Here is a 12,008-nt window from a genome sequence, read left to right as displayed (position 1 = left end):
CCCGGAGGTAACTGTCTTAAGAAGGGAACGTGGCGCTCCGAGAGAGAGTAACAGGGAGGGTGTAAATTAGGTTGGATGTAAATTAGGGAAGGTGTCTCAGTCTATTTGGGCTGCTGTAGCAACTTCCTGTAGATTGGGTGACTTAACGTTTATTTCTCACAGTTCTGGAGCCTGGGAAGTCCAAGATCAAGGCACCAGCAGATCTGGTGTCTGGCGAGGACCCGTACCTCTGGTTCATAGATGGCATCTTCTCACTGTATTCTCACCTGGTGGAAGAAACTCTCTGGGGTCTCTTTTATAAGAGCACTAATCCCTTCATGAGAACTCTACCCTGACCACCTAATCACCATGCAGAGAGGTCCCCACCTCCTAATACCATCACACTGGGGATTAGGATTTCAACATAAGAGTTTTGGAGGGATGTAGACATTAAGTCGTAGCAGAGGCCTCTCAGAGAAAGTGACTCTTAGGCTGAGACCTGGGGGGTGAGTAGGAATTGGCCAGTTTAGGAGGTGGTGGGACTTTTCCAGGCAGAGGGAAAACATGAGCTACAGCTCTGAGACTGAAAAGAGCAGAGTGCACCCAAGGCAGTGTGACTGGAGCTTAGTGAGGGCATGGGACTGTACTGTACATACTGCACGGTACACAAGTATTTCTAAGATACTTCTCCAACAGTGGAACCAGGCTGCCAGTATCCTAAATATATGCATTTATTTGGTCATTCCTGTGTGTCCCAATCTCCCACCCCTCTCTCCGCAGCCACACAGATGCCCTCCTCAGCCAGTTGAGCACTGCAGCGTGCCCTGCGGCGTGCCCTGCCACCCCACTCCTGGCAGAGCCTGGCTTGTTCTGCTCCACCTGATTGAATAGCTTTGGGGCTGAATTATTCAGAAAGGAAAGGGAAAGAGCTCTAGCTTTTCTTTTCTAACGCCCTACACAGAAAAGAGTTTTAGATCTAGAGGTGACTTTAGACTAAAAGAATGGTAAGAGTATTAGTTTGCTAGGGCTGCTATAATCAAATACCACTGATGGGGTGGCTTAAACAACAGAAATTTGTTTTCTCACAGTTTGGGAGGCTGGAATTCCAAGATCAGGGTGCTGGCAGGGTTGGTTTCTCCTGAGGTCTCTCTCCTTAGCTTGCAGAGACCGCCTTCTCACTGTGTGTTCACATGGCCTTTTCTCTGTGTGGACTCCTCCCCAGTGTCACTTACTCTTTTTATAGGATCACCAGGTCCCATTTAACCTTAAATACCTCTTTAAAGGTCCTATCTTCAAATGCAGTCACACTGGGGGTTAGGGCTTCAACATATGAAATTTGGGGATGGGGGGAGACACAATTTAGTCCATAACAGTAAGGCTCTTAGTACAGTCTCTGGCTGACCAAAAGAAACTGGATATATGTCCCTTCAACTTAAAAGAATCATAAACCTCAAAGAAGAAGTTAAAATTCAAGCAGCATTGTGGCCCTTGAAGCTCTAGATAAACAAAGAAACATTTCCCGAGATTTTAGAATAACATTTACATATTAGCATTTTTGTGTGTGTGCTTGTATGCATGTGTACGTGTGTTTATGATTAAGTTGATGAAAGTGAAAGGACAGTTTCCCTTGTGGAAAAAGCCACTGAAAGAAATTTCTCTTCCCCTGCTTGTGGCCAAAGTTGGTCTTCAGATGAAACCAGCTAAAGGAATTCACTAGTTCCCTCTTAGCAGGACTCCCAGGGCCTGGCTATCTGTGAGTGAGGTTCGGGGTGGGAGGAGAGCTATTGGGGAGCCCCCTTTGGGCTGCCTCAGGTCCCACCTCTAGGGACCAACTCAGAGCTGCAGAAAAGGTGCCTGAAGCTTCTTTCAGTTAGATGTTTCTGGTCAGGTGAGGCTTCAGGTAGCTTCTTGTCACTTCAGGACCCTGAGGAGTAGCAGAGTCTCTTCCTCCCTACACATAGAAAAGCCTTTGCCTCTGAGGTCTTTCATTTCCTAGGACGGACAAGCCCCTTGTCAAATGAGAGGAGTGAGAAGACAAGGGAAAGGGTTCATTCTCCAGGGTTGGTTTTTCCTTTTCCCCACAATAAGGGGAAGGATTTGTTTGTGGCTTAATTCAGCTCTCTAGAAATACCGAGTCCTCCAGGGAAGTTTAACCCCTGGCTGACAGGTCTCCTGCAGTGTGGCATGTGTGACCACACGAGAGACTGATGGGAAGCACCCCTGAGCCAGAGTGGATGCCATCTGCGATCTAACCAACCCCTCCTTGTCCTCTCTGCTTGCTCGCATTTTAACTTTCCCTTTGAGGTTTGTCATTCTTTTTAATTGACAGGACACGTACCCAGGGAGAAGTCTCTTTGGGCTAGTCAGAAACTGACGCTACCATTCCTCTATTCTTTCTCTCGTTCATTCAGACAGTAAACGTTGAGAGCCTGCTCTGTGCTGGGCCCAGGTGCTGAAGCTAGATGCGCGCTCCCTTCACGGGGTTATAGGGTATGCAGTAGGCAGGCAGACCCAACAGGGAATTCCAGTCAGTACCTGGTCCCTTTCCCCAGCATTACACTTAGGATCACAAAATTTTATTCTCAAGAAACTTTTAATGCTGTCTTGCCCGACATTTTAAATGAGGTGGAAAGTGTTCTCGTTATTGGAACAGAGTATTTTCCCTTCTCTCCTCTGTGGCCTAGCATCCCAGGGTATTTGGCATATTCAAATTCCTCTGACTGTTTTTCAGACTGGAAAGAACTGACCTGTAGAAACCCCTCTGTGACCTGATCCTTTCACAGTTAGAAGTCAGGAGTTCTGCCTCCAAATTCTGTGCTTGCCCTCACCTGGATTGGGTTTCTCAGCCTCCTCTCACTTCTTGAGTGGGTCCCTGCCTGCCCTGTTAACCGTCTCCTGCGCCCTCCTGGTTTTTCTCGTCCATCGCACCTATGCTGGCCACACTCAGCCTGCCCAGCCAGGGCCAGGCCGCGCGGTGTGCTCTCGTCAGCTGTCCGCTGATCTCACTCTGCTCCCTCACACCTCTACCTTTCTGCTCTTCCCGTCTTATGAGCCCTAACCACAGTACCCCTGTCGCTGCTTCTGCTAAAGGGTCCTAGCAAGATTGCCAAGAAAAAAAATCATACAACAGTGCCTTCTGAATGGCTTCATCAAAAGTTTACACTCCTCAGCTTCAGCTGGGCCTTCACGCCGGTTTATCATCCTTCATTCATCTTGTGTAGATTTCCCGACATACTCCCCATTATGGCCAGCGCACACTCTCCCAGGTCTTGCCTCCTAATTCCTGAGAAAACTGAGGCCGTCCCACGTTTCCTCGGTTTCCCTCTTCCCCACTTGAGAGTCCTCTGTTTGTCTAATTTCACACTCTCCCATTGTTTCTGTTCTGAGAATGTAGACTCATTCATTATTTTCAGACTCACCTCTCCTCCTGATGCCCTCACCTGAATACACCTCCAGTGCTTAAAGCCCACCTGTCCCTGTGCTCACTGAGCCCTGACCCCTGGACCTCCTTGAAAGAGAAATTGAGTCTGGCCATCTCTTCTTTATGATCTGGAATCTGCTCTCCTCACTCCCTGACTCTCTTGAAGGTCACCAGCCACTTTGTAGTTTGTCCTCTTTTTCCTCACTCTTACTGCACTGTTGGCCGCTGTTAAAAACCTCCGTGAGGGCTTCCCTGGTGGCGCAGTGGTTGGGAGTCCGCCTGCCGATGCAGTGGACACGGGTTCGTGCCCCGGTCCCGGAGGATCCCACATGCCGCGGAGCGGCTGGGCCCGTGAGCCATGGCCGCTGAGCCTGCGCGTCCGGAGCCTGTGCTCCGCAACGGGAGAGGCCATAACAATGAGAGGCATGCGTACCGGAAAAAAAAAAAAAAAAAAAAAACCTCCGTGAAATTCTCTCCTCCTGCTCTGCCTGTGAGGCGACACTGCCTTTGTCCTTCCTCTGCTTGTGTACTGCTCTTTACTTCTCTCTTCTGGCTCCTAGTCCTCCAAGCCCTTAAAGATGGGTCTTCCCTCAGTTCTGCCTTCAAACTTTTCTCTCTGCTCTGTCCTCTACTCCTGCAGCTTCACCTGTCACCTGCTTGCAGATAAATGATTCCCAGTTCGTCTGTGTCACCTGGATCCCTCTCCAGAGTCTCACATGTGTTTCCAGCGATGTGACTGACATCCGCACCTGAATACACTTCCAGTGCTTCAGAGTCCACCTGTCCACAGTCAGCTTGTCTTGGGCACCGTGCTAGGTGGAGCCCTCAGAACTCTAAGTTCTTCCCACCTGGTTGACTCTTAATAGCATCTTACCCTGTCTTCCCACCTCATCTCTCTCCCCACTTACTGCTTTCATCAGTACAGTTTGTAAACACATATTGAATACCTACTGTGGTCAGATAATTTTTCTAAAGCACAGTTCTGGTCATTGTTTCTCAGCTGAAAACCCTCAGGGTTTTCCTTTGCCTATTTTTTTAAATTGACGTATAACTGACATAACATTATATTCATTTCAGGTGTGCAACGCAATGATTCAATATTTGTATGTATTGCAAAATGGTCACCACAGTAAGTCCAGTTAACATTCAGCACCATATATAGTTATAAATTCTTTTTCTTGTGTTGAGAACTTTGGAGACCCACTCTCCTAGCTACTTTTAAATATGCAGTACAGTATTATTAACCATGTCACTGTGCTGTACATTACATTTTCATGACTTATTTATTTTATAACTGGAGGTTTGTACCTTTTGACCCCCTTCACCTATTTCACTGCCCTCCCCCTTCACTTCTCACGTCAGGCAACCACCAATCTGTTTTCTGTATCCACAAGTTCAGGGCTTTTGTTTGTTTTTTTGGTGGAAGCCCTAGAGTGCCACATATGAGTGAGATCGTCCAGTATTTATCTTTTTCTATCTGACTTATTTCGCGTAGCATAATGTCCTCAAGTTCCATCCATGTTGTCGCAAATTCCCTTTGCGTAGTAAGTTGAGTTAAATTCCTCAGCTGGCATCCCAGATCCCTGTAAAAAGGGCCTCTTGACCATTCCTCTTTCATTCCTAATAGCCAGGCCAAATCCCCGACCTGCACTCCCTCTGCACACTTTATACCTGTCTGCATGGTGTAGTAGCCGTTAGCCACTTGTACCTGTTTAAACGTAAATTAATTAAAATTAAATAAAGTTTAAAATTCAGTTGCTCAGTCGCACTAGCCACATTTCAAGTGCTCAGTATGCACATGTGGCTCGTGGCTACCTATCGGACAGCACAGACAAAGACACTTCCATCATCACTGGAAGTTCTTTTGGACGGCCCTGGTCGGTTCCTTTTGTTTTTGTTCCTTCTTGGCTAAACTGTCCTCCCACCAACTCCTCACCTCCTCTGCCTATTAAAATATTCTCCTTCTTCCAGGGCCCCTACCTCAAATTCCACCTGTTCACACAACCTTCCCTGATCGTTGTTTTCTGAATGAGATGCCCTCCCCCAAACCCTTTAGAGCTTCTAGTATTTTATCTGTCTTCCCTTTATGACACCTACCCAGTTTTCCTCATATTGTAACCGCTTATGTCCTTATCTCATTTCCAGTACTGAATTAGACTTTTTGAAGTAAAGACTACTTCTTCTCGGCACAGTGCAGTGGGAGTTCAATAAACAATTGTTGAATTGAATACCTAGGAAAGAGGCTGGTTCTTCTTTCATTTTATTTCTGGAATCAGCAAGCACAGTGAATGTCTTAAATTCTTTACTTTTTTCCTTCCTTCCGTAATCACACAGACCCCTTCTGTCAGACCCAGCGAGAAGTGCAGCCCCTGTCCTCTGCCTGCCTGTGCAGGTGGCCATGGCCAGCACAGTCCATCTTAGAGCCAGTGTTGCTGACATCAGGGCCGAGGAGAGCGACTGGCTGCGGAATACAGACATGATCCTCAGGCCAGGGCTGTGGGTCAGCACGTGGGAGGTGGAATTTCGGGGAGGGAATACTAGATGGATGAGTGAGGGGCAGGCAGGGTACAAACCACAGACTTCAGAGAAGTGACCCCAGAAGAAATGACCAGAACGACAGAGGCTAACCAAATCAGGGACGTGGCGAGGCTCACATTTAAATTGCCTACAGGATGGGGAGCCGCAAGGTATCTGTTCTCAGTTAGACCCTGGAGGAACTTTCTGGGTGGTTTGTTACCGCCTGGCTAAGTGTGCTCACAGTGGCATTTCTAGCCCAAAGCTACTGGCCACGAAGGAGAGTTTGTTTTTAACATTTTATTCATTTTTTGTCTGCACGAATTTTTTATTTATTAGTTTTTTTTGCTGTACGCGGGCCTCTCACTGTTGTGGCCTCTCCCGCTGCGGAGCACAGGCTCCGGACGCGCAGGCTCAGCGGCCATGGCTCACGGGCCCAGCCGCTCCACGGCATGTGGGATCTTCCCAGACCGGGGCACAAACCCGTGTCCCCTGCATCGGCAGGCGGACTCTCAACCACTGCGCCACCAGGGAGGCCCTGATTTTTAATTTTTTTAACATTTTATTTATTTATTTATTTATTTTTTGGCTGCGCCGTGTGTTTGTTGCGGCACGCCGGATCTTCGCTGAGGCATGCAGGATCTTTTGTTGCAGCGCACGGGCTCTTTGTTGGGGTCCAGAGGGCGTGGGCTCCACAGTTGGCAGCACGCAGGCTCTCTCTCATTGAGGCGCGCGAGCTCGGTAGTTGTGGCGCGCGTGCTTAGTTGCCCCGTGGCATGTGGGATCCTAGCTTCCGACCAGGGCTCGAACCCGTGTGCCCTGTATTGGAAGGCGGATTCTTTACCACTGCGCCACCAGGGAAGCTCCGCCCCAAACATTTGCCGGCGCCATTTCCAGACACGTTAGGGACGTTCAGAGACTGGCCTCTTTTCTCTGGTTTAGCCGCCCCGGGGAGCTCATTGACTGTAGGGGGATGACCAGAAGGTGTGAGTGAGTGTGTGCGTGTGTTCTGTAGTGGGGGAAGCCGAGGCCGTTAGAGTAGGTTTACAAAGCTCTTTATCTTTCCAGGCTTATTTTGCAGAGGGAGAAGCACTTCCATTATCTGAAGAGAGGCCTCCGACAGCTGACAGATGCCTACGAGGTAAACACCTTGCCCAGGAGCTTTCTCTATCAAATTATCAGTCAGATCTTTCTCCTTTTTTACTGTTTGGATGTAAAAGACACTATGGGCTTGCCCTGTCGTAGAGTCACTCACCGTCCCGTGTGGCTCTGGTGAGAACCGGGTCTGCAGCAGCTCTGCCCCACAGAGCCGGGACTCCTACTTCCGAAAGGACAGAACCCGATCTCTAGTCTCGTCCTCCCTGACAGCTGGTGGAGGCCCCAGATGGGGTGGGGCTTTCACCCCTATCGTGGCTGAGGGGGGTTCACATGGTGTTCTTCTAGACACCCCTTGACCGCTAAAAGGTGGTCTAGATACCTGTTCATCCCCACCCCTTGGCCCTGTAAGCTGTTCTAATTTCTCTACTGGCCAAAGGACCAGTATATAAGTCCCTGCGGTTTAACACTGTAAAAATGCCCAAACGTGGAGTGGATCTTAAATCAATATACCTTAGAGCCCTAGGGGTCCAGAGAGGGGCTCAGGGGAGGCCAGCGGAGGTGGAGGGGAGGGGTGTTGGGAATAGGGGTGAGTAGCAGCCAGAGGGTGAATGTGAACCAGAGGCCGCCAGTTTCCCTGCCCCACTTTACATAGAGCAGCTCTGCTTTGAATGTGCTTTTATTTGGGGGTTCTACATTTGATTATTTACAGCAGGAATTTGGGCCTATAGACCCAAGCGGGTAGCATAAACGAGAGACGTGGGCTTGGTTGGGGGACGGTGCGTGGGGTGGAACTGAGGCAAAGCAGAGGACCCACGCCTTTACTCTGTTCCTGCCAGTTGCCGCCAAACCGCAGTGCAGACCCAGGGTTGCCAGATCTCTTCTTGTTTTTCCAAATGAAGCCAGAAATTCAGATTTCTCTGTGGATCTCTCAACACGTAAATGTTACAACCAATTCTAATTAAACAAACAAAACACTACAGGGAACAAGCAGGACGCATCCCTGGGTTACGTTTGGCCTGTGGACTTTCAGTATTCAATCCTCAGTGATTAGGGTCCAGGCAACCCTGATACAATTAATGCGGTGACAGCTAACAATTCACTGAAGGGTGCGCTAAAAGCTTGCCGTTCATTGTCTCATTTAATCCTCACGGCTACTCCAGGGGGTAGGTGAGTCTTTATTTCTTCATAGATAAGGAAATAGGCATAGCAAGATTAAGTATTTGCTCAAAGGCACATAGCTCGTGAGAGGAGAAGCTGGCACTGAAACCGATAGCAGTGTCTTCTGTCACCACACCAGCTGCCCCCAGGTGGGGAGCTAGCACATTTAGGTGCACATTTATGAAGAGGGCAGTTTGGGACAATGGAAAGAGCACTGGACTGAGAGTCTAGAAACTGGCAGTCTTATCTTATCTCTGACGTTTACTCTCTGTAATCTGGAAAAAGTTCATCTCTCTGGATCTCATATATACACTTTGGATTTGTAAAACTGGGGCAGTAATACTGCCTGCCCGCCTAGCCTTGAATGCTTGAATATTTATGGCTTGAGTTAGGATCAAGACCTGCTCACATGTCACCTTTGGAAACCTTTCCCAGCTCCCCAGGCAGAGGTAGTCAGTTTCTTTCACGTACCCATTATAGCGTTTATCCAGGTATATGTATGCATTAGTTTTGTTCTGCCTTGTTTCAGAAAGACACTTGTACTTACATGTCTTTCTAATTGCTCTCTTCCTCTACAGAAAACCGCACACATCCTAAACAAAGTATCTTAAAAGTAGGAACTGAATTTTACTCATTACTGTGCCCCCAGGGCTTGGCATGAGGAGATACTTACTGGAGGAGTTACTCCAGGTAATCCCATCCTGAGGTTGTGTATCTTCTTGGGTCTGCACTGAGAAAATAGTAGCACTTAACTTTCTGGCATGTGAGAAGTCCTCTGCTCGGCTTCTTTGGATGTCTGTCAGGGAAGGACCCATTGGGTTCAGGTTAAACTCCTTTGTCCCATTGTCCTTTTCTCACATATGGTCATTTCAGCTCCTGGCTAAAGCCACCAGGCAAAGTGTCCTTCATTCACTGTTCAGAGGTTGTCCTCCTCCTCCTTGCCAGGCTGCCAGGAGGGAGACAGATGTCTCCCTTTTCACACTGAACAGTTGGAGACCCTGCTGCCTTTTCAGCAGGGTCTTGGAATGATTCTGAATAAGGGGTGTGTTTTTTGCCCTGTTCCTTTTGCAGTGTCTGGATGCCAGCCGCCCATGGCTCTGCTACTGGATCCTGCACAGCTTGGAACTCCTAGATGAGCCCATTCCCCAGATGGTGGCGACAGAGTGAGTCTGGCTTTGGGGAACCTGGGGTGTTCTCTGAAATTGTATTTTGACTTTGGGGTTCTTTTTGTTTTGTTTCTGTTTTATTTATTTTGAATGAAAAACACAGAGCACTACAAAGAAACCGTTGCCCTTCTCTTGACCTCCAGTAACTTCCTGAAACTCTTCCACTTCAGAAGCCCATTGTATGCTCATGGGTAGAATAAGACTTTGAACTCCCAAGATAAGGATTCTGTTTCTTCTGTGGCCTTTTCTTTTGGCTCTTGCTCTGGTCTTTGAGAAAAGTCTTCATCATCAACTCTGGAGAAATATGATTTTGCCAGAAAGTACAGTATGCAATTGAATAGCTTCTGTGGGGAAACACGTGGCAACCCAATGGACCAAAATGCCTTTGATTCCATAAACACCTCCATAGAAGTCCCTCCTCACCAATGCCTGGGAGGGACAGTATGGCTCTTGGTGGCAGTGGATGTGTTACCGTCTTGGTGTACAAATGTCATGACATCGTTCTCCTAAGCTTCTGATTTATGGTTAAAGATCTAAGCAACTAGGATTCTTCCCAAAGTGCTGGTGCACATGGTGTCCTCAGTGTGGCTTCTCATCCTTAGACGCTCATAGTTTGTATTTTAAAGAAGAAACCGATCATCACTCTAGTCTGAGGGGTACCTGAGGTAGCAGAGAGCCACCAGGAATTGGATCTAATGCTCCAGTTCTCACTGAGAGAGATCGCATCCCCCCAGCAGCACCTCGACCTCATCTCTCCTGCTGCTGCTCCGGAAGGAGAGTCAGAGGGAGGCCCCTGAGCCAGGTTCGTTTGCCCGCAGCACACAGGGGCAGCTGTGCCGGGATGCGTGGAGGCCAGCACATACCCCTCCCTGGCCGCAGTCCCCCTGCCTGGGTCACACTGTCAGGTCAGAAGAACAGAGCCACACATTGTCTCATTCATTCCGTCTTAACAATAACCTCTCATTCTTGCCTTCCTGGGCAGGGTGTCTTGTGATGAATGTGGATAGGGAAGATAATAAAGAATTAGGCCATTAACCCTTGTGATGTGTATGATGCTTTCAGAGGGAGAGGAAAAATATGCATTGTCTTCCACATCACAGAGCTGCTGCAAGCCTAGTTGCTTCTAGCTCTGGATGTAGAGTTGGACACAGTTTCTGCAGTAACAGGAATTTAATTGTCAAAATAAAGGCCTGTGTGTTTTTGAAATACCAGTTGGGGGTTGTGAATTGTTTGGGACGTTCCCCCCGTCCTCCACATACACAATCAGGATGCACGCTGGGGGAATGGGAATGGGAAAGTCGTATGTGACAGAAGACAAAAGACATGGGAGGATTTTGTGAGTGAAGTGCAGATACCCCCTAAAGGAGCAGTGGTTTGGAGCAGGAAGGATGCCCCCTAGAGGTGGACGTAAACCGGTCTGAAGTGGGAAGATGGTGATAAGGGGCTTCCTGACGTGGAAAAACTCAGGGCAGCATCGATTCTGAGTTTTGTCCAGGTTGTATACTTGGTATTTTATATGTAAGGCTTTTCTGAGGGAATAAGTGTCAGAGCAGCTTTTGTGGCAACATCAGATAGGAAGAGAGGACCCCCTTAGAGGGCTTTTCACACTGAACGATTGGAGACAACCTAAATATCAACAGTCAGGGATGCTATAAGTGTAAAGTTTAGATAAAGTATCTATGTCATGATACATACAATGAAATACTATGCAGCCACGTAAAAATTTAAAAGTTAACAGGTGTTAAATAGACTTATTGTGGTGATCATTTCCCAGTATATACAGATATCAAATCATAATGTCAAATCATCTGAACCTAATATAATGTTACATGTCAATTATACCTCAATTAAAAATTTACATATATATATAAATGTGTATATCTGTATATAAAAATGTATGTATATAGAAAGATATTTAAATGAGAAAAGATAAAGATTCATTTTTTATAGATTAAAAATAAAGGTGGTTCTATGCATAGAAAAAAACAAGGATATATACACATATGGTAGTAGTTATTTGTGCAGATGGTGGGGTTGAAGGTGATTTTTTTTCTTTTCTTTTTTAAGCTGATTTGCATTTTCTAAAATTTCTACAATGAAACTATTGTTTTGTAATTAAAAGAATGTTTTAAAACTAAAAAGCTGATTTGGAGGAGAGGAGAGGAAGATGGCGGAAGAGTAAGACGTGGAGATCACCTTCCTCCCCACAGATACACCAGAAATACATCTACACGTGGAACAACTCCTACAGAACACCTACTGAACGCTGGCAGAAGACCTCAGACCTCCCAAAAGGCAAGAAAGTCCCCACGTACCTGGGTAGGGCAAAAGAAAAAAGAATAAACAGAGACAAAAGGATAGGGATGGGACCTGCACCAGTGGGAGGGAGCTGTGAAGGAGGAAAGGTTTCCACACACTAGGAAGTCCCTTCACGGGCGGAGACTGCGGGTGGCAGAGGGGGAAAGCTTCGGAGCCGCGGAGAAGAGCACAGCAACAGGGGTGCGGAGGGCAAAGCGGAGAGATTCCCGCACAGAGGATTGGTGACGACCGGCACTCACCAGCCCGAGAGGCTTGTCTGCTCACCCGCCGGGATGGGCATGGGCTGGGAGCTGAGGCTCGGGCTTCGGTGCTTAGATCCCAGGGAGAGGACTGGGGTTAGCAGCGTGAACACA

General features: G+C 47.7%; 1 protein-coding gene across 3 annotated transcripts in view; it reads left to right on the top strand.

The window, feature by feature from the left end:
• LOC309818672 (protein farnesyltransferase subunit beta) overlaps positions 1-12,008 on the top strand; it is an 84,580-nt gene that overhangs the window by 25,507 nt on the left and 47,065 nt on the right. For 2 of the 3 annotated variants that reach the window (XM_082648503.1, XM_082648502.1), the window contains exons 3-4: positions 6,983-7,055; positions 9,242-9,333. In XM_082648503.1, the coding sequence (XP_082504629.1) occupies positions 6,983-7,055; positions 9,242-9,333 (165 nt within the window). Of the gene's footprint in view, positions 1-5,763; positions 5,897-6,982; positions 7,056-9,241; positions 9,334-12,008 lie in introns of those variants that run through there. The other variant, XM_082648504.1, reaches the window with a different exon arrangement.

This window comes from Grampus griseus (genome assembly GCF_964374135.1).
Source record: "Grampus griseus genome assembly, chromosome: 2".
Taxonomy (NCBI): Eukaryota; Metazoa; Chordata; class Mammalia; order Artiodactyla; family Delphinidae; genus Grampus; species Grampus griseus.
Note: the sequence above shows the minus strand (reverse complement) of the source record. Positions and strands in the feature narration are given on the sequence as shown.